Here is a 20,129-nt window from a genome sequence, read left to right on the forward strand (position 1 = left end):
ACAATGCAACTTCCACATCAATTTTAATTTTCCCATGACCAGACCAACGAAGCAAAGACTAGTTTCTGAAATTAGTAGGTATGGTTAGTTTGTCATGCACATTGCAGTCTTGTCAGAGAGAGAGAGAGAGAGAGAGAGCGCCTCTACTTTGAACGAATGGGTGCATATGCGCAGAGAGAGAGAGAGAGAGAGAGAGAGAGAGAGAATGCGGTGTGGACTCTGGAGACATTGATTTCATGCCTGCAGACGTGGCGCAAATTCAACTTTATAACAGTACGTGGCCCGACCAGTAAGCAGTGCCGTCGAGCCATCGAGAGAGCTTCAGAGAGAGAGGGAGAGAGGCAGTGCGATCGAGCCATCGAGGTTTTTGTACAGAGCTTTGTGTGTGTGTGTGTGTGTGTGTGTGAGAGAGAGAGAGAGAGAGAGAGAGAGAGAGCACCCGAACTACACGATTAGAGGAGAACCGCAAAACGAGCTTGTACTCTCTTTCGTTCACAGCAGGTGACCCATTTGTTCTGTAAGGCGTGATGGATCACACACACCTTTACAGCGTATTCCTTTGCTCTTTTCTTTCCCTTTCCTTCGGCCGTTATGTAGCATTTGTGCTCCATGTGCCTTTTGTTCGTCACCCGTTTGGCTTTTTGCTTTCCACAGCTTTATACATGCCATCTACAGTCTTTCGAGTTAATAATTGTAGGAAATTTGCTAAGTGCTGCTTCCCAAGTTGAAGGTGCAATAGCTTTGTCTGCGTATTCCTGGTTTGTCAGGTAAGCACCTTGATTTTTGATGTCCATTTTTAGTTTGCCTGCTTTTTCTCAGCCGTACCAGAGAACTGATTGATGATTTCTCCTGTCCAACTCTAGCCATTGCAAATCTAATAGCATTTGCCTTAGTTTCAAATGATCCAAACGGCTTCGCCCATTTCATCTTGTTTAGGCCAAGAGCTTGCTTCCAATAGAGGTGGAAATAGGTGCTAAATATTTTTGTAACGCATTGGCCTTCTCTTTTCCTAATACCATTGCTGTGCTATAAGCTTATCAAACATCATACAAAACAATCCAAACAGCGTTGCCCATTTCATTTTGTGCAAGGTAAAGAGGCTTTACTTTAAACTTAGGGGGAGATAGCTTGTTTCAAACTGCTCGAGATAATTTGTTACACCATTGGCCTTCTCTACAAGCCCATAACAACATTATACTTCAAGCTTGTGTATTTGTTTCTTACAAGCACACACCGAGCGCTTAAGCTCTCTTGGTACAAGAGAGGATCAGCCCTGTAAACTCTTGGGATTTTTTCTTTTCGTTTGGGAGCAAACATTGACTCGCACAACCTGAAGCAAGCTTTTGTCGCTTTCCTATTTTAAAAAGCCTAGCTTGGTGCGGATGCATCATCAATGAATGCTAGAGCCCTTGGTTTGAGGACGTTTTGTGACTGGATGCTTGACTGATACTTGTGAATTGTAAGCACCTTGCAACACTTCATAGGTATATATGGAATCCAAATTTGGTGACTAGGGCATTGAAAATCGCTAGACTTGTTCTTATTAGTTTCATCTTATACTGATGTATCTTTCACCTTCCTACTAATTTGTGGTGTTGATTTATATCCTATCACCAGATTTGTCTGATTGTCCTTTGGAGACATTGATCGAATGGATGAAACAGGTGAAAAAATTTATCAGATTACTTAAAAATCTTTCTAACGTGTTGCTTTTGTACGAGTCTCTGATAAACTCTTCAATTTACCACACAGTAGAAATGAAAGTGCTCGAAAGTGACAACACTATTTCAGTTGCTTCAACCTTTCCTGGACATCAGGAAGGTAACATCAAAATTTTTGCCTATTGAAGTACCCTTGAGCATAGTGGAGGAGTGTGAAAGCTCTTCTTAGAGCTGTAATATTAACCTGTTGGTAAAGAGTGGCGGGAAGGCAATGTTCACACAATTGGAGGGAAAAGGATTGAATTGTTGCTTTCAATTTATATGAAAATTTCTTCTCAACCTGCATCTAGTGACATAATCCGGCAAGGAGATACAGTGAAAACCAACTTGCTAATTGTCAAGCTACTTTTTTAATAGAAAGAGTCTTTGGAGACACTAGAATTCGTATGTTGCACCCTTTCAGCATGACTTATTTTGCGTCACCTGCAGGGCAGTGAAGGGGATCTTTTAAGTACGCAAGCTGCTTAGTTTTGCTATGCAAATGATTCTTAAAGTGGTTGAATGCAGAGGTGCAGGATAGGGACTACCATTTTCTCTCCTTGGCAGTAGAGGAGGCTTACAATGGTGTCAATTGTGGACATGGAGGACCCTTTGGGGCCGTTGTGGTGCTAAATGACGGGATCGTTGTCAGCTGTCACAACATGGTTTTGGAATATACGGACCCTACAGCACATGCTGAAGTTACAGCTGTTCGTGAGGTAAAGTGCTCAATTTTAATCTTTAAGTGAAGGGGTCTTGCTGCTTAGTGTGAGTGCATGCTTGACTCTGTACACCCTTTTAAGACACACTAGCAGCAGTCTTGGTCCGTATGTTTAATATAGCCATCTGTTAGGGTTTTTCAGCTAGTTGTGCAGACAACATTTTTGTACCTTTGCTTAGAGTAGAGATCCTATTGTGCCTAGTAATTATTGCACTAGCAGGGTTGGCCACTATGTGGCCAAAATTAATGGATCTATTTTGAAGCATGAGCTTCGTCGCTGGTACAAGCTGGTTTTAGGAAGGGCTACACCACCTTGGTTCGTATACTCACTATGGAGATCCTTGATGGGTAGTGCATGATCAACGAGAATGTATTGTTGTTCTCTGGACTTTTGCAAAGCACTTGACACCATGCCATGCACGAAGCTTATGAAGGCTTGTACAATATTGGTGTGCCCAAGGAGATGCAACGGGGTATATACTGACTCTCAGTGACGGAAGAAGACGTGCTCCAAGCGGTCTTTCAGATGTATTAGGAGTATTATTGGGGTAAAGTATGGGTGCGCGCACGCTTTTTGGACTCTATAGTCAACACGTGTGAGGTTTCAGACTATGCAGACAGAATGGGAGGCCAAGGGGCAAGCCTAGCCAGAGTGTTGATACTCATCCTATTAAAAGCAGATGACATTGTGCTTATTTTAGACTTTCAAGAGGGATTATGACAATATCTGGATGCATCACACTTCGCTTGCGTGGACGAGACTTCACAGTGAACCTTGGTAAACCCAAAGTTATGATGTTCAGCACACCCACAGAAGCACGGGTAACCAGATCACAACTGCAATTCACTTTTCAAAGAGCGACTTGAGTATGGGCAATCCTGTGTGTACTTTGGAGTCACTTTCAAAGGGCCATAGTTTTTTTTGAAGGAGGCCGCAAAGGCCAACTTTCCTTTTTCTTACGTTTTTCCCGGTGATTTGGCTTGTTTTGTCTTCCTTTGCTTTTTGTGCATGTGTGTCACAAACAGGAGCGCATAACAAAACCAAATAATACTGTATTTATATCTCTTAGAGGCCAGAGAGAGAGAGAGAGAGAGAGAGAGAGAGAGAGAGAGAGAGAGAGAGAGAGAGAGAGAGAGAGAGAGAGAGAGAGAGAGAGAGAGAGATTTATTAACCTCTTCTAGAGGCTGAAGTCGGCACATGAGACAAAACCATACACATGTGTGTATCCTCTGGATGCTAGAGGTGGCTATGATAATCTCATCAGAGGTGGGTGAGTACATGTGCATGTATAAGGAGGGGATGAAGCTCTTATCTGCAATGGATGTGAAACTATATGCTCAGGGAGTAAAACCATGATATACAAAACTAGCTCCATCGATACCAAACTGGGGGTGTAGGATATTATGCATAGTTGGATAAGGCAAGAGAAGCCTCTATAGTATAGTAGTAGCGTCGTAAATGCTGTATATCTCTCTCTGTCTGTCCTGCTCATGCAGTGTCCGAATTTGGTGAATCTCTTTGGTATGCTCGTTGAGCACAATATCCCAACACTCTAGGCCGCCTCCTAGATCGGACCTGATCTGCTTGATGTAGAGAGTTTCCCCTCGGTGCAGTAATGACAAGTGGTATTGGAGTCGCTCGATGAAAAAAGTCTGTAAGCTGAGAGTGCTGTCACAAACTGTTGACGTGTCAAGTCACTGAAGACGGAGGGTTAGGAGTCAGGACTCTGTGAGCCTAACCCTAGCCAACGTGTAGATCATGGCGGAGGGGCCTAAAACCGTAGCAAAAGAAGGAAAAACACAGAAGGTTTACCAACTTACAGATCCTTGCCGAGCGGCCAAAATTAAAATGGGAGAATTGAAAGTCCTCACCCTCGACAACTTACAGGATTCCGTGGCTGAGGGACCTAAACCCTAAAATAAAGCAGATCCTACACACAAACACAACTAGTGTAAAAGATAATGACGTAGGTTGTATGGACATCTCTGCGTTTTGCGCAGACAACTGATGATATGGCAACGCTAAATATACAATTGATGATGTGGCAGCACTGATAGCTGATGGCGTGGCACCACTATACGGATAGCCCTCTGGGCGCTTGCTTTTGGACCAGATACTTTTAGACGTGATGCTTTTCATTTACACTGCTTTCGATGGCCAAGGGCCTCTAAATTTGTGGTGTGGGCTCTCTCTCTGGCATTCTACGTGTGGAGATGCAAAGCAGAGCCATAGAGTTGTACCTTGTTAAAGCAATATAAAGAAATACCGAAAGAGGCACCATCGTTTGGGGCCATTGCAGTTTGGAAGTGGAACTCCACCACTTCGTGTCTTGAGTGGATTCTCTCTTTCTTTCTGCTCAATTGTTTGACGTGCTAAAGGTCTGTCTCAGGCTATTCTTTCAGTTGGCACTTGGTGCTCGTTTCGTTTCAGTGGTATTAGAGCTTTAGTTGTGTGCTTTTCTAAAAGCATACCGGTCCTCTTAAGAGTAGATAGAGCGAGATAATGCTTCTAGATTTTAAAGCATTATTTTTTCCCCTTTACGGGAGAGAAAGATACAAGGAAATTTTTACAGTTCATGCAATAGTTTGACAACATCCATACCTTGAGGAACTACTCAGAAGAATCAAAGATCTTTTGAGCCACCACTTTTCTCAGAGAGTGCCATGCAGTGGTGGATGTCTATAGCTACCAAGCTGCACACGCCAAGGACTTCACAAGCTTTCAAGGAAATTTTTACCCGAAGTTATATGACATCTTCCTGCCAAGTGCAGCTTCTGGCAGAGTGGGGTATCCTAAAAATTCTTGCCACAAAAACCCTAACAGATTACAACTTGAAATTCCTAGACATCTATCTTTAGGTGTCTCTCTTCAAGCTGAACCTTGGAGACCGAGTGTGTCACGTGACACATCCAACCCTATGTGTCCGTGGACAAGCTACAGCATGATCAAGGTTCAGTCAGTTCAGCCAAGTCTAGATTAGAGTGATCTGGCACGTTTTGTGAGTCTATTCGTAGACCGTGCATGCCCAGTCACTTAGTGTAGATGCATATCCTCTGGTTGCACACAGCATGATCATCAGTATTCCCTTCAGACTCCATCAGATCCAGTTAGGGGAATTTTCCAGTGCATTTAGCCTATTTTCCCTATTTTTGACATTTTTCACGTATTATTTTTAAGTGACTTTCCAACAAAAGTAGGTAGGGCAATTTTGCTAAGTTTGTATTTAAGCAAACTAGAGCTAGCACTATTTGGCAGAAGAGGCAGCAGGAGCACATGCTCAACAAGCATTCTTCTCAGCAAGAACCCTCAATCGCCAAGCTTCCCATAGCCTAGCGTTTTTGGACATCCTCAGCACTTCCCCATCCCTTCCCCATCCCTGGCGTTTTGCAGATTTGCATCACCGCCATAGACAGTCAGCCCTAGCGTTTTGGTCTTCACCAACACCACCTTTTGCCTGGCGTTTTCCAGTCTCCCATGATCGCCAGCAAATCCTCAAGGACCAGCAGTTTTCACTGACGCTCAGCAGTCAGCCAGCGTTTTTCATTTTCAGCCCCTTTGCTGCAGATGTTCAGCATTTTTCAGCATTAGACACGACATCAGATTCAGCCCTAGAAGCATTGCAGATATCACCATTTTCAGCCCTCGAAAACGCAGCCAAAACAGTCATTTCAGCCACCGAAACAGCCCCGAAATTCAGCAGATAGAAGACCACAGATTTCAGCCCTAAGGGCGTCGTCGTCATCACCGTCGTCGTCATCGGCATAGTCCCAAGTTGCATCAGTCCATTGCATCGTCATTGTACCACTTTGTGCAATCATAAGTAGACCACTCTCGCCGACGAGAGTGGGGCCTTCGGAGGAGGGTTTTACAACGTCTTTGGTGTCGTATCTCTCTTCTCTCTCTATCTCTCAGCCTCATACACTTGCACGCACAATGTCCATTCACTTTGTTTATGATCATAGTATTCTCTCATTAAGAATGGAAGGCTCTACCTTCCATAAGAACAAAAGGAACCTTGAGCACAGTTCGGAGCACTCATCTTGAGCAAAGCGCAAACATTCATTCCGTTGCACCTAACATTGGTATCAGAGCTTTGGCAGTGTTCTGTATCACTCAAGGAAAGAACCACAAGAACCACAATAATTTTTTTTTGCTTGTTGAGGTCGCACGAACCCAAGTTCGCTTGGACGTGTCGATTCCTAATCGTGTTTTGTTGAAGAGTGAAGGAATCCCAAGAAAGAAGGGCTTGTCCAACCTCCCCTTGTGTCTCTTTTCACTCATTGAGAGTAGACCGTGCACTTAGCAGCCGGCCAATCGACGTGAGGTGGGAAAAAGCAACCTTGGTGTGAGCGCAAGGCCGCCAAGGGGTGCGCCCGCGGAAAAGAGTAGAACTCGAGTGAAGAGAAGATCCTTCTCAAACGCGATTTGCAAGCAAAAGAAAACCTCAAGAACCTCAAGATCCTCAAGAACCCAAGAAGCCAAGAAGCCAAGACCCTCAAGAACCCAAGTTCCGCGTGGACTGAAGAACCAAAGATCATAGTGCATGGTCGTCACCCGAAGCGGAATGGATACTTCGCATACAGGTGATGAGCATGAGAGAGGCGACGAAGAATTTTCCCCACCAGGAGACTTTTTGACCCTCCCCCTTCGCCATCTACGCCATGAGTTGTACTAACTCCTATGGATGATGGTCAAGCAGATGATGGCCATGATGGACAAACACGAAGCAAATCGCCTTGCTAGGGACAGCAAACAAGAAGCAAATTGCCTTGCTAAGGACCGTGAGCGCGACGAAAGAGACGCAAGACTTGCCGCACAACAAGAAGACAATCACCTTGCTTTAGAACGCGAGCGCGACGCGCACACAGAACGAAAACAACAAAGAAAGGCGGAAGAGACGGCAAGAAGCGCGGCCTTGGAGGCCGAGCGTATAGCTCAAAGAGTGGCTTTGGAGATAGAGCGTGAAGCTCAAAGAGAGCTACGCACTCAAGAATTGTTTTGACAAGTGCTAGCTTCGAAGACCGAACCACCCAAAGATCGTGGGAGTTCCTCAAGTGGTGCAAGCCATGACATGGATTCCAACCATCCAGTCACAGAGAAGTTGACTTTCAGTAAGTATGACGGTAAGATAGATGCTACGGTTATTCATTCTTGGTTGCATCAATTTAATGCTTATTTTGCGACAACTAAGAAAACAAGAAATAGCAAAGTTTTGACGGCAGCTATTCACCTTGCCGGTGATGCCATCAATTGGTACCACGCATGGCAAGAGGCACAGCTAGCCGCGTACCTAGAGGAAGCCGACGAATTCACGCCCCTTTCCTTCAATTGGGCTGATTTCCAAGACAAGCTCAAGGCGCGGTTTATGCCACCTCAGTACCTCGCACGATTGAAGGATGATTGGCGCTCTCTCAAGCAAAATGGTATGCTAGTCATGTCTTTTTCTAATCGTGTTTTGCAGCTAGGCACTCAATTACGAAAATCGGATGATGAGCGCAAAGAGGCTTTTCTCTTTGGATTGGACGAGTATATCAAGTACGATGTCGAGGTTTTCGATCCAATCGATCTCAATAAGGCGGTAGCGATTGCTCACACAGGAGATGAAGCACAACAAGGAAAAGCCTAAGGAGAACAAGACTTCCACAAGTATCTCGCAGACTTCTTAGAACCCTCAGAACGGTAAGAACGGTAAGAATGGTAACTCTTCTAACCAATCTTCCAACTGTCTCTCAGAAAAGAATTCTTCCAATGAATCTAAGGGTAAGGCTAACACAATTGTTAAACCTAAGCTTACTCCATATGAAAAGGTAGCACAAGGAATTGTAGGAGGATACATCACGTCGGAAGAGCAAAGCACTTATTCTAAGGAAGGTCGTTGTTTTCATTCACATTAAGGGTCACATAAAAAGAACATGTCCTAAGCTTGAATCGAATGAATCTAAAGAATCCACCGAATCCACTTTCTCTGTCAATGCAATGAATGATAACACGAGTGTGCCCCACGTTTCTCCCGACCCTCCCATTGATGATTCTCTCATTAAATGTTATGGTTGTACGTCGGGGAAGCGTTTTGTCGTATTGTTTGACCCAGGTAGTATGCATGATGTGATCAGTCCCTCTCTTGTTGAGAGAGCCCGCCTCGAAGTTAGTCTGAGATTTCCTATCGAGGTCTCTGGCTTTCGTCCCGGTATGGACGCTCTCATCACGGAGGAGTGCCTTGATGTGTTGTTTGCAATTCAACAAAGTGCCTTCACTAGAAGATTTGTTGTTTCTCCTCTCTTAGGATGTGATATGATTTTGGGCATTCGATGGTTTCGTGAATGATGCTCTCATGAATTTTGCGGCTAACACTATAACTCTCAATGCTGACAATGATTCTCCTATTGTCATTCATGGAGAGGACATTGTTCATTCTCCATCTCTCATTGCTAATATGCAGGACAAGATTGAAAGGATTCAGGATAAGGAGACCCTCTCAGTCTCTTTTTCTCCACAGCATGACACACAGAATTTGCATGATTATGAGAAGCATGATGCTTTGGATGACAAAGATAAGCATGATTATTTGAATGATATTGTTAAGCACGATGATTCGGATGCCAATGACAAGCATGATGATTTGCATGATCAAGATGTGATTTCTCACGAGCATGATGAGTTGCATGAAGAAGATGCGATTGTTCTCAAGGATGATGTGTTAGTTGATGCTTTTTTTAGCGAAGCTAACCTCGTTGTAGATTTGGTCAAATCATGAAGAACCGATCTTGGCTTTCGAGTCGAGGTTCAAAGAACCCCCACAAGACGATTCGATCATTCAGGAAGAACCGATCTTGGCTCTCGAGCTTAGGTCCAAAAAACCCTCACAGGAAGTATTATGTGTTCACATGATTGATATGCATGCATTGTTCGAATGTTCCATTCGTGATCGTTTCCTGTATTTTAGTCAGCATCGTTATGTGATCCCTTTTCCTAGGCATGACATATTGTATGTTGGCCACGTTTCTCTCATGGTCGAGCACGAATGTGTGTGGATTGTTCATGAAAAGCTCAAAAGTATGTAAGGAATTCACATTTCATGTCTCTTCCTTGGCATGACACAGTGTCCGAACGAGCACATGAAAGTATGTGCACCAAGCATGGGCATTTCCATTGTGATTTGCCACAATTGATTGATTTCGATCAAACAGAAAAAATTTGATCTCATTGTTTGCATGTGTTTGCTGAATGGATTGTCACTCCGTCTCTATGTTCATCTACATTGCATACACAGTCTTTAGAGAAGACAATATTTTTTTCCTTCACCTTACATGGAATGGGTATGTTCATGGTCTTGTGTTGGAAATGGTTTTAGGAATTTTCAACCATGGAGATTCTTGAAGACGAAAGCAGCAGGTCTCTAGAAGAAGTTGAAGCAAGGAAGGAGCCACAGAAGACTTTGTGTTGCTTTTGGCGCGGCCCAAAAAAGCAAGCTTTGCAGACCTTTATGAAGTTCAAGTACCGCACGACCCACACATCAGAGTGGGCCGGCGAAGAGTCCCTTCCAAGATTCCGGATGCTATTGGTGATCTCTCTCGACGTCATACAGTTCGGTATCAGTACCTCACTTTGAAAAGGAGGGGATGTCACGTGACACATCCAACCCTGTGTGTCCGTGGACAAGCTACAGCATGATCAGGGTTTAGTCAGTCCAATCAAGTCTAGATTAGAAGTGATCTGGCACTTTTTGTGAGTCTATTCGTAGACCGTGCATGCCCAGTCACTTAGTGTAGATGCATATCCTCTGGTTGCACACAACATGATCATCAATATTCCCTTCAGAATCCATCAGATTCAGTTAGGGGAATTTTCCAGTGCATTTAGCCTATTTTTCCTATTTTTGACATTTTTCACTTATTATTTTTAAGTGACTTTCCAACAAAAGTAGGTAGGGTAATTTTGCTAAGTTTGTATATAAGCAAACCAGAGCTAGCACTATTTGGCAGAAGAGGCAACAGGAGCACATGCTCAACAAGTATTCTTCTCAGCAAGAACCCTCAAGCGCCAAGCTTCCCATAGCCTAGCGTTTTTGGACATCCTCAGCACTTCCCCATCCCTGGCGTTTTGCAGATTTGCATCACCGCCATAGACAGTCAGCCCGAGCGTTTTGGTCTTCACCAACACCACCTTTTGCCTGGCGTTTTCCAGACTCCCATGATCACCAGCAAATCCTCAAGGACCAACGTTTTTCACTAACGCTCAGCAGTCAGCCAGCGTTTTTCATTTTCAGCCCCTTTGCTGCAGATGTTCAACGTTTTTCAGCATTAGACACAACAACAGATTCAGCCCTAGAAGCATTGCAGATATCACCATTTTCAGCCCTCAAAAACGGAGCCAAAACAGTCATTTTCAGCCACCGAAACAGCCCCGAAATTCAGCAGATAGAAGACCACAGATTTCAGCCCTAAGGTCGTCGTCGTCATCACCGTCGTCGTCATCGGCATAGTCCCTAGTTGCGTCAGTCCATTGCATCGTCATTGTACCACTTTGTGCAATCATAAGTAGACCACTCTCGTCGACGAGAGTGGGGCCTTCGGAGGAGGGTTTTACAACGTTGGTGCAGCTAAAGTGGGTTGAAGCTAGCAGAGCAGGTGTTCTATGCCAGGCAAAGGGTGCAGTCGAGTGCAGTGCAGAAGGCTAGGGCAGGTACCAAGGCCCTAGGCAGCCCAAGGATAGCGAGAATGCATGCTTGAAGCGGCTTTTTAGGCCAAAAGTGCTATGGAATGGTTCAAATGGGATGGCGGGTCAAGGTATCCGTAATGCCAAGTCAAAGCTCTATAGTGTAGAGTTCAGCGTGCTCTAGAAGCCGGTCCAGACGGCTCGTCAAATGGAGCCCCGGTTTGTAAGATATTGCAGTTTAAAGAAAGGGTGTGTAGTAGATCCCAGACGGACAGGGCAGCTGGGGACAGGTGGCCCGGGTTGATGTCAGTACATATGTGTGTAGTGCTCGAGTTGTGGAGCATGCTTGTCTTCTCGGATTGCGAATCGGAGCTCTGGATGGCAAGTTATGGCCATTAGAAGATTTTTTGGGGGCCGAGTCTGAGCCCACTTGGTTGCATTGAAGGATGTGCCATCTGGCGTCATTTTAGCCTCGCCAAGGTTCTTGGCGGCAATGTGCATCATGGGGAATAGCACAAAATTGACGGTTCACCAATCGGGTTCCTGGTCCGCAAGATACTTCAGGTCAAAGTTGGGGGCGGGCTATCCCTTGAGCGGTGATTACAGATGTTATTCTTGTGTTTTGTCGGCCTTGTTTGGTAGACTTGGGAGAGTCAGAGTGCGGTGAGCACGGGAGGGTTCGAAGTCGGGAACCAGCTCCATCAGTTAAACCTTACGGCCTCGAAATTCGATTATCGGGTGCCAGTTGGCAAGCAGACAAGCAGTGTGAGAAGAAATTGGTTTTTTTTATGGAATGTTTTCAAACTTTTGCAAGGCTCTAAAGCCATGAGGTCATCGAGTGACACGTGGCACCCACGAATATCCCATACGCGCACGCGCGATTGCTGATTTCGGCGTATAAGAGCTGGGGCACAACTCCATTTGAGATATGTGAAGCATAAGGGCTCCTTGGGAGCTCGTGGCCATGGCGAGGGACCTGGAGGTGCTGTGGTGGCCGAATGCGGCGTTGAGCAGACGGAGACGCCGGCGGTTTTGGCCGGGCAAGGGCGGCGCAGGAGGCGCGCGGCCGCGTGGGTGCAAGTAGTGGCGATGACGTGACGCCTGACAGGGGCATTTCCCACGGCCCAATGGGCCCCGAAATTTCAAAAGGAGAGAGGGGGCAATAGCGATATCGCTATTGCCTCCCCCCCTCAGGTAAGAGGAAGGTCCCGCGGCATAGAGAGAGAGAGAGAGAGAGAGAGAGAGAGAGAGAGAGAGAGAGAGAGAGAGAGAGAGAGAGAGAGAGAGAGAGAGAGAGAGAGAGAGAGGGTGGACATTGCAAAAGGCGTTTGGGCCAAACAAAGGCAAAGGTAAGAGGGACCGAACAAGGGGGAAGACCAAAGGAGCCGAGGGACAACTCTAAAAGCCGAGGCGGCCAAATGGATCAAAGCGCTAAGGGCCAAGTAGGCCAAGGCCAAAAGGGAGCAAGAGGAGTCGGATAAAGAGAGAGAGAGTTAAAATCAAATCAATGGAGCAGTGCAAAGTGGAACTCCAAAGGGTAAAAGTGAAATGTAAAAAATAAAAAAATGAGAAAGCTAGGGGGCAATAGCGACATCGCTAATGCCCCCCTCCCCAGTGCAAAGAGTGAAGAAGAGAGAGGTAGAGAAAAGCGGTGCCCCCTTTCCCAAAGATGCCAATTCAAGGTGCTAGGTGGACCTATTAAATTGTAAATTCCCAAATTAAAGTCCCCCCCTATAAAAGTCAAAAATGGATCAAATTTGGGGCTTTTTTTCTTGGCCTTTTGGTGTGCCGTGTGAAGCCTGGAAAGTGGAATTCTCAAGCAAGCTAGCCCCTTTGTAACTTTTGCTTGAAAATGGCCATGGTGATGGCAGTGCAAGCCCGTGTATATGTTTTCTGAAGTGCAGTCAAGCCACAGTTGTCTCCCGTGCTGTTGTTTCCCCTTCCCCCCTCTCTTTCTCCTGCTTTCATGTTCTTCCTCGGTGCCGGCTGTGTGGAAGTGTGTGCCCCCCCGGACCGATGGTGTGTTGTGTGAGAGAGTGAGATTGAGGTGTTGTGTGTGTAAGGGTGGAGACAGGCAGTGCTAGTAGGAGTATCTTGTGTGGTGGTTTGTAGTGTGTGTGAACAGTGGCAATTGAGCAGGCGGTGGTGTGCTAGTGTTAAGTGTTTCTTTGAAGGTGTTTTTTGAGAGGATAGGGGTGCTGTGAATACCCTGAGCTATAGAGAGGCCCTTTTGTTTGTGCTGGGCGTGTTCCCCCATTCCCCCTCTCCATCTTCTGGTACCCCCACTGAGGAGCACACTGATTGCTCCTAGTTAATCGAAAAGAAGAGTTTTTTTGCATTGGAAGTCATGGCAGCTAGAAGCTATGGACCGATTTTCACAGGAGAAGAGAGCCCTGACGAGTGGATGTCAGATTTTGAGCTGTATATGCTGTCGTTGCGTATGTTGAACGAGGATAGCAAAATGCAGACTTTTCCTTTGGTGATGCGTGGTAGAGCCAAAGCATTGTACGACGCGTTGGAAGGTGAGCATGGCCGGCTCTACGGGCGAGGTTTGTTCACGACTTTCGCAAGGAGACTTCCCCAGTCGAGTTGGATGCAAAGCTGAAGGTGCTTAAGCAAGATGTAGGCGAAGAGTTCAATTTGTTTTTGGGCCATTTTGAAGAGTGTTGGGCAGAACTAGCGGCAGCCATGCAATTGGCTAATGGGGACTACTTCAAGCTAGACAAGTTCATGGCGTGCCTGCACCCCAAGGTGAGAGAGAAAGTTGATTTTGAGAGCCCAGAGAATTACAATGGTGCGGTAGCCATTGCACGGTCGAAGAGCAAAAAGATAAAAAAGAAGATAGAGCAGAGCGTGTCAGGCTATGAGACGATGGCCCATGTTCAACCGCAGAGTCCGAGAGAAGCTGTACATGAAGATAATCATGGAAACCGAGGTGTAGCTGTTGTGCCGCAAAATTGGGTGCGCACAGTGCAAGATTTATCTGAGCAGATGCAGGAGTTGCGGCTCAGTGTCATGGATAGAGGACAGCCAAGAGGAGCAAGGGGCAGGGCAAGGCCACTGCCAGGTAGGTGTTATAATTGTGGAGAAGAAGGGTACTATGCACCTGATTTCCTCAACCACACAGAGAGAGGAGGTATCTACCCGCTTTTTAATAGAGGTCGAGGTCAAGGACAATACAATGGTCCAAGAGAGCACGCGGTTGAGAATCCTGTGCAGCCAGCTCCACAAAATGGAGGTGAGGTCCCAAGAGTAAACATCATAGGGGTGGATAAGCAGGATGTCGAAGTGTTGGCCAATAAGAGAGCAAGAGCTGACAGAGACAGAGACAGAGACAGAGACAGAGCGGGAAACTAGAGCTCGCAAGGGCAAAGAGAAGGTGTACGAAGGCAGAGAGCAGCCTGAGCCTAGCAAAAGAAGGAGGCGTCGCAAGATCAAACAAGCGGATTTCCAGCTAGGACGAGGCTATCCCGAGTACAATCTGGTAAGTGACGTTCAAAATCAAAAAGCAAATATTACGTTTGGTCAGCTGTTAGCTTCAAATCCAAAGTTAAGAAGGCAGTGGTCCACAAGTGTTAGCACCAGGCTGCCAAGAGCTAAGGGGAATGTGCAAGCAGTGCAAAACATGGCCTTGAGGGTAGGTAGCCCCATTGATGTTCTTCCATTGGTGGATGCGGTTATAGAGAAGAGGATGCAGGTACAAGCCTACATAGACGGTGGAGCACAGGTTTGTGTCATGACGGAAGCAGCCATGAAAGAGACGGGAGTCAAGGCAGTAGTCAGGTCAAATGTGCGCATGAGGATGGCCAACCATACCAAAGCTAGGTGTCTGGGTGTGGCGCAAGATGTAAAGGTCAAGGTGATGGGCATAGAGTGCCTAATTGATTTTTTTGTGATGAAGGCAGGGGATAATGCTTACCCTATCATTTTGGGTAGGCCATGGCATTTGGCAATAGGTGCAAAGCAAGATTGGGAGAGTAAAGTGTTCACTTTGCCTGACAAAGAGAGAGGCAAACAAATTGTGCTTGATTTGAAGACCAAGGAGAGGAGTTCTCGTCCTATGGCAGTTAAAGATGAGGGCGATACGACGAGCTATGAGTACGAGACCGAGACGGGCTATGATGAAGGCTATACTAGCAGAGAGAAAGAGGAGAGCGAGGACGACATGCTGAAGATAGATGCAGACTTATTCGGGGTCACCATAGACGACTCTCCACCTAAAGAAGAAGGTATGCAGCCTCAAGCTCATGGTTTAAGCATAGAGGAGGTTTCAAGCATGTTAAGTGAAGACTTACCAAGGGTGAAAAGGAAGGCTATGTTCAATTGTGTGAATCCTATCCAAACCCATTCGTGACGGAGTACAAGCATTTGTGAGGTGCAAAGGGGGTGGAGCACAAGATTGTTCTTAAGGAAGGGCATAAGCCTAAAGCACAGAAGCTGAGAAGACTAGGGGAAATTAAAAAAGAAGCCCTTTGGCAGGAGATCAATAAGCTATTGGATGTAGACATCATATATCCTGTGAAGGAGTCAAAGTGGGTCTCTCCAGTGGTCATAACCCCTAAGAAGAATGGGAAATGGAGAGTGTGCGTTGACTACAAGCCATTGAATGCTGCGACCAAGAGGAATCACTATCCCTTGCCGTTTCAAGACGAAATCCTAAACCAAGTGGCTGGACATGAAAGATACTCGATTATGGATGGCTTTTCGGGGTACTTTCAGATAGGGATTGCACTTAAGACCAGTTGAAGACCACATTCATATTGCCATGGGGTTGTTTCGCTTACCGCCGCAGGATGCCATTCGGCTTAGGAAATGCATATGCCACCTTCCAAGGTTGGATGAATAGGTTATGTGGTCCATACTTGGGCCGTTTTATTAGGGTTTTCATGGATGATATCGGCTGCTACAGTTCAAGATTAGAGCACTTGTCAAAGCTCCAGTTATGCTTTCAAAGGCTTGATGAAGAAGGAGGTCAGCTGAATCCTAAGAAGTGCAAGCTAGCACAGCCTCGAGCGCAGCTGTTAGGTCATGTGGTATCGCAAAACGGTATAGAGGCGGATCCCGAGAAGGTGAAGGCGTTGGTGTTGATGGAGCCACCATCAGATGCTCAAGGTTTGGCTTCATTTGTTCATAAGCTGAAGTATTTATCACGGTTCTTTTGGATGCTCTCGCAATATGTGCATCCTCTTCAAAATAGGGCTGAGCAAGTGCATGGTTATGAGTGGGATGAGGAAGCTCAGGAGGCTTTTGATAGAGTTAAGGAGATTTTGTGTCAGTTGCCAGCGGTGTGTCCTCCCAATCGAGAGGACGACTTTTATGTGTCGACGACGGTGGGCACAGTTGCTATTGGAGCGGTTCTATTGCAAAAGGTAGGGAGAAGTTACAAGCCGATTTACTTCGAGAGCAGGGTGATTAGCCCAGGAGAGGCTACCTACACCGAAGCAGAGCAGTGGGTGATGGCTTTGGTCTTCGCTTGCAGGAAGTTCAAAGTCCATTTGATTGTGCGTAAGTTTTTTGTGTTGACGGCTAATAACCTATTGCCAGAGGTAGTGCTACATTTGAAGCCAGGAAGAAGGATAATAAAGTGGGTGTTGGAGTTACAGGAGTTCGAGTTCGAGTTTAAGGTAGATCACACTAGTCGGTCTCACCTGGCCAACATTCTTGTCAGCAAGGCCATTGATTTTCCGACCTATCCAAGAGTGGTGCGAGATGAAGCTAAGGAGGAACCCGACTTGGAGGATGCTTTTACTATGGGGTTCGACGGAGCTTATCGAAGGGTAGTGCAAAAGGCAGGAGGAGGTGTGGTGATACACGACCCACACAACAGAACTATATTCTCGAAGGCATATGATCTGGAGGATGTCCACACCAATAATGAGGCGGAGTATCTCACTCTGCATTTGGGTCTAAAGCAGTGCATAAAGTTCGGCATTTCAAGGTTGGTGGTGAAGGGAGATGCATTGCTAGTCATTAAGCAACTGTTAGGCCAATGGCAGATAAAGCGCGATTCTTTGAAGCATTGGTTCTTTTCCATCAAGAAGATGTTGAAGTCTTTTGAAGAAGTCCAATTCAAGCATGTGAGAAGAGAGCAGAATCAAGAGGTGGATCAACTAGCCAGCAACAAAGTGCAGGTGCATGTTGCAGGTCTATATGTGGCCCCAACCACTTATGCAGGTAGGGAGACTCTTAAGGAGATTGAAGGCTTTTTGAGTACAGGGCAATGTTCAGAGGGTTTGTCCAAGCTGCAAAAGAGAAGAGTGGTGCAAAAGGTCCGCAAATTCACACTGGTAGGTGAAGATCTCATGAACTATGGGTGTGATGGAGTGCTTAGAAGGGTGCTGTACAAAGAGGAGATAGGAATGGTGCTGGAGCAATGCCATGAAGAGAGCGGGCATCAGGGCAAAGACCAGGTTCTGTTTCGAGTGCTTAGAGCAGACTTTTGGTGGCCTTCCATTGTGAAAGATGTGCATTACTGGAGCAAGACGTGCCATGAGTGTCAGACTATAGGTGAGAGACGACTGGGAGCGGAGTCACAGGGCGCCATCATCGCACAAAGCGCCTTCGAGAAGTGGGGTCTAGATGCTATAGGCCCTCTCCCAAAGTCTATAAGTGGTAAGAAGTACGTGGTGGTAGCCATTGACTACCTTACAAGGTGGGTCGAGGCCAAAGCAGTGAAGGAAGTAAATGCTAATGTGGTGGCTCAGTTTGTGTTTGATAATATCTGTTGCCGTTTTGGTGTTCCATGGGTGTTAGTTTCTGATAGGGGTCAAGGGTTTAGAAGCAAGCTCATGAGCGCATTAGTGGAAAAGTTAAAGATTCAACATAGGTTTTCCTCACCCTATCACCCCCAATGCAATGGTCTAGTTGAGAGTGCTAATGGTCAAATCGCCAAGATGTTAACGAAGTATGTGTACAAGCAGGAAGCTGAGTGGGAAGCAAATCTGGAGAAGTGTTTGTGGGTATAGGACGTCCTATAAGGTGGCTACAAACTTCACTCCATTCGAGCTTGTCTATGGTAAGGAAGCGGTGTTGCCAGTGCATGCACAACTAGGTGCTTTAAAGGGTATGTGGCATGTCAATGCCACTCAACAAGGGGTTCTACAGGACCGGATAGCCAGTTTGGAGGCTCTACAGATGGACAGAGAGGCAGCGGCAGACTACTATGTGAAGCAGAGAGAGAAGCGGGTTGCCAAGTTCAATCAGAACTTGCCGGACAAGAAGATAGAGGAAGGAGACCTGGTCATGAAGTACGAAAGCTATCTGGATTTCACATTCCAGAAGAAGTTCAAGAAGAAGTGGACGGGTCCATATAAAGTGAAGGCGGCCTTTCCGAATGGGACGTATCAACTGTTAAGAGCAAATGGCAAGCTTCTCAGGAATAGGGTGAATGGTGTGCGGCTCAAATTGTATTTCGAGAGGAGTCTAGTGCCTGAAGTGCAGCAAATTATAGTCAAGGGGGGTGGGCAACCCACTTAGAGCATGCAGTGTGCGAGAGAAAGAAGATGAAGCTTTTGTACATAGCCTGTACATGTAGTTGTGGTTTTGTGAGTGCTTTTAATCATCAGTTTGGTGTGCTAGTTTTAAAGTTTGTACATATGCTTTTGGTCGAACATAAATGTTCGACGAGGGGGTTGGGCAATGGTGGTGCAGCTAAAGTGGGTCGAAGCTAGTAGGTGTTCTATGCCATGCAAAGGGTGCAGTCGAGTGCAGTGCAGAAGGCTAGGGCAGGTACCAAGGCCCTAGGCAGCCCAAGGACAGCGAGAATGCATGCTTGAAGTGGCTTTTTAGGCCAAAAGTGCTATGGAATGGTTCAAATGGGATGGCAGGTCAAGGTATCCGTAATGCCAAGTCAAAGCTCTATAATGTAGAGTTCAGCGTACTCTAGAAGCCGGTCCAGACGGCTCGTCAAATGGAGCCCCGATGTGCAAGATATTGTAGTTTAAAGAAAGGGTGTGTAGCAGATCCCCGACGGACAGGGCAGCTGGGGACAGGTGGCCCGAGCTAATGTCAGTACATATGTGTGTAGTGCTCGAGTTGTGGAGCATGCCTGTCTTCTCGGATTGCGAATCGGAGCTTTGGATGGCAAGTTATGGCCATTAGAAGATTTTTCGGGGTCCGGGTCTGAGCCCACTTGGTTGCATTGAAGGATGTGCCATCTGGCATCATTTTAGCCTCGCCAAGGTTCTCGGCGGCAGTGTGCATCATGGGGAATATCACAAAATTGACGGTTCACCAATTGGGTTCCTGGTCCGCAAGATACTGCAGGTCAAAGTTGGGGGCTATTCCTTGAGCGGTGATTACAGATGTTTTTCTTGTGTTTTGTCGGCCTTGTTTGGTAGACTTGGGAGAGTCAGAGTGCGGTGAGCACGGGAGGGTTCGAAGTCGAGAACCAGCTCCATCAGTTAAACCTTACGGCCCCGAAATTCGATTACCGGGTGCCAGTTGGCAAGCAGACAAGCAGTGTGAGAAGAAATTGGTTTTTTTTATGGAATGTTTTCAAACTTTTGCAAGGCTCTAAAGCCATGAGGTCAGCGAGTGACACGTGGCACCCAAGAATATCCCATATGCGCGCGCGACTACTGATTTCGGCGTATAAGAGCTGGGGCGCAACTCCATTTGAGGTATGTGAAGCATAAGGGCTCCTTGGGAGCTCGTGGCCATGGCGAGGGACTTGGCGGCGTTGTGGTGGCCGAACGCGGCGCTGAGTAGGCGGAGACGCCGGCGGTTTTGGCCGGGCAAGGGCGGCGCAGGAGACGCGCGGCCGCGTGGGTGCAAGTAGTGGCGATGACGTGACGCCCGACAAGGGCATTTCCCACGGCCCAATGGGCCCCGAAATTTCAAAAGGAGAGAGAGGGGGCAATAGCGATATCGCTATTGCCTCCCCCCCTCAGGTAAGAGGAAGGTCCCGCGGCATAGAGAGAGAAAGAGAGAAAGGGTGGACATTGCAAAAGGCGTTTGGGCCAAACAAAGGCAAAGGTAAGAGGGACCGAACAAGGGGGAAGACCAAAGGAGCCGAGGGACAACTCTAAAAGCCGAGGCGGCCAAATGGATC

General features: G+C 46.6%; 1 protein-coding gene across 15 annotated transcripts in view; it reads left to right on the top strand.

Moving 5' to 3' along the window:
• Window positions 1–235: 235 nt before the first annotated feature.
• LOC147428077 (guanosine deaminase-like) overlaps window positions 236–20,129 on the top strand; it is a 33,766-nt gene continuing 13,872 nt past the window's right edge. For 2 of the 15 annotated variants that reach the window (XM_086497742.1, XM_086497741.1), the window contains exons 1-4: window positions 561–767; window positions 1,618–1,664; window positions 1,753–1,821; window positions 2,229–2,419. In XM_086497742.1, the coding sequence (XP_086353868.1) occupies window positions 1,652–1,664; window positions 1,753–1,821; window positions 2,229–2,419 (273 nt within the window). In that variant the 5' untranslated portion in view covers window positions 561–767; window positions 1,618–1,651. Of the gene's footprint in view, window positions 502–560; window positions 768–829; window positions 1,092–1,121; window positions 1,485–1,617; window positions 1,665–1,752; window positions 1,822–2,228; window positions 2,420–20,129 lie in introns of those variants that run through there. The other 13 variants (XM_086497729.1, XM_086497736.1, XM_086497730.1 and 10 more) reach the window with 13 other exon arrangements.

Source organism: Adiantum capillus-veneris, chromosome 23 (assembly GCF_014529385.1).
Source record: "Adiantum capillus-veneris isolate H3 chromosome 23, ASM1452938v2, whole genome shotgun sequence".
In the NCBI taxonomy this organism is placed as follows: Eukaryota; Viridiplantae; Streptophyta; class Polypodiopsida; order Polypodiales; family Pteridaceae; genus Adiantum; species Adiantum capillus-veneris.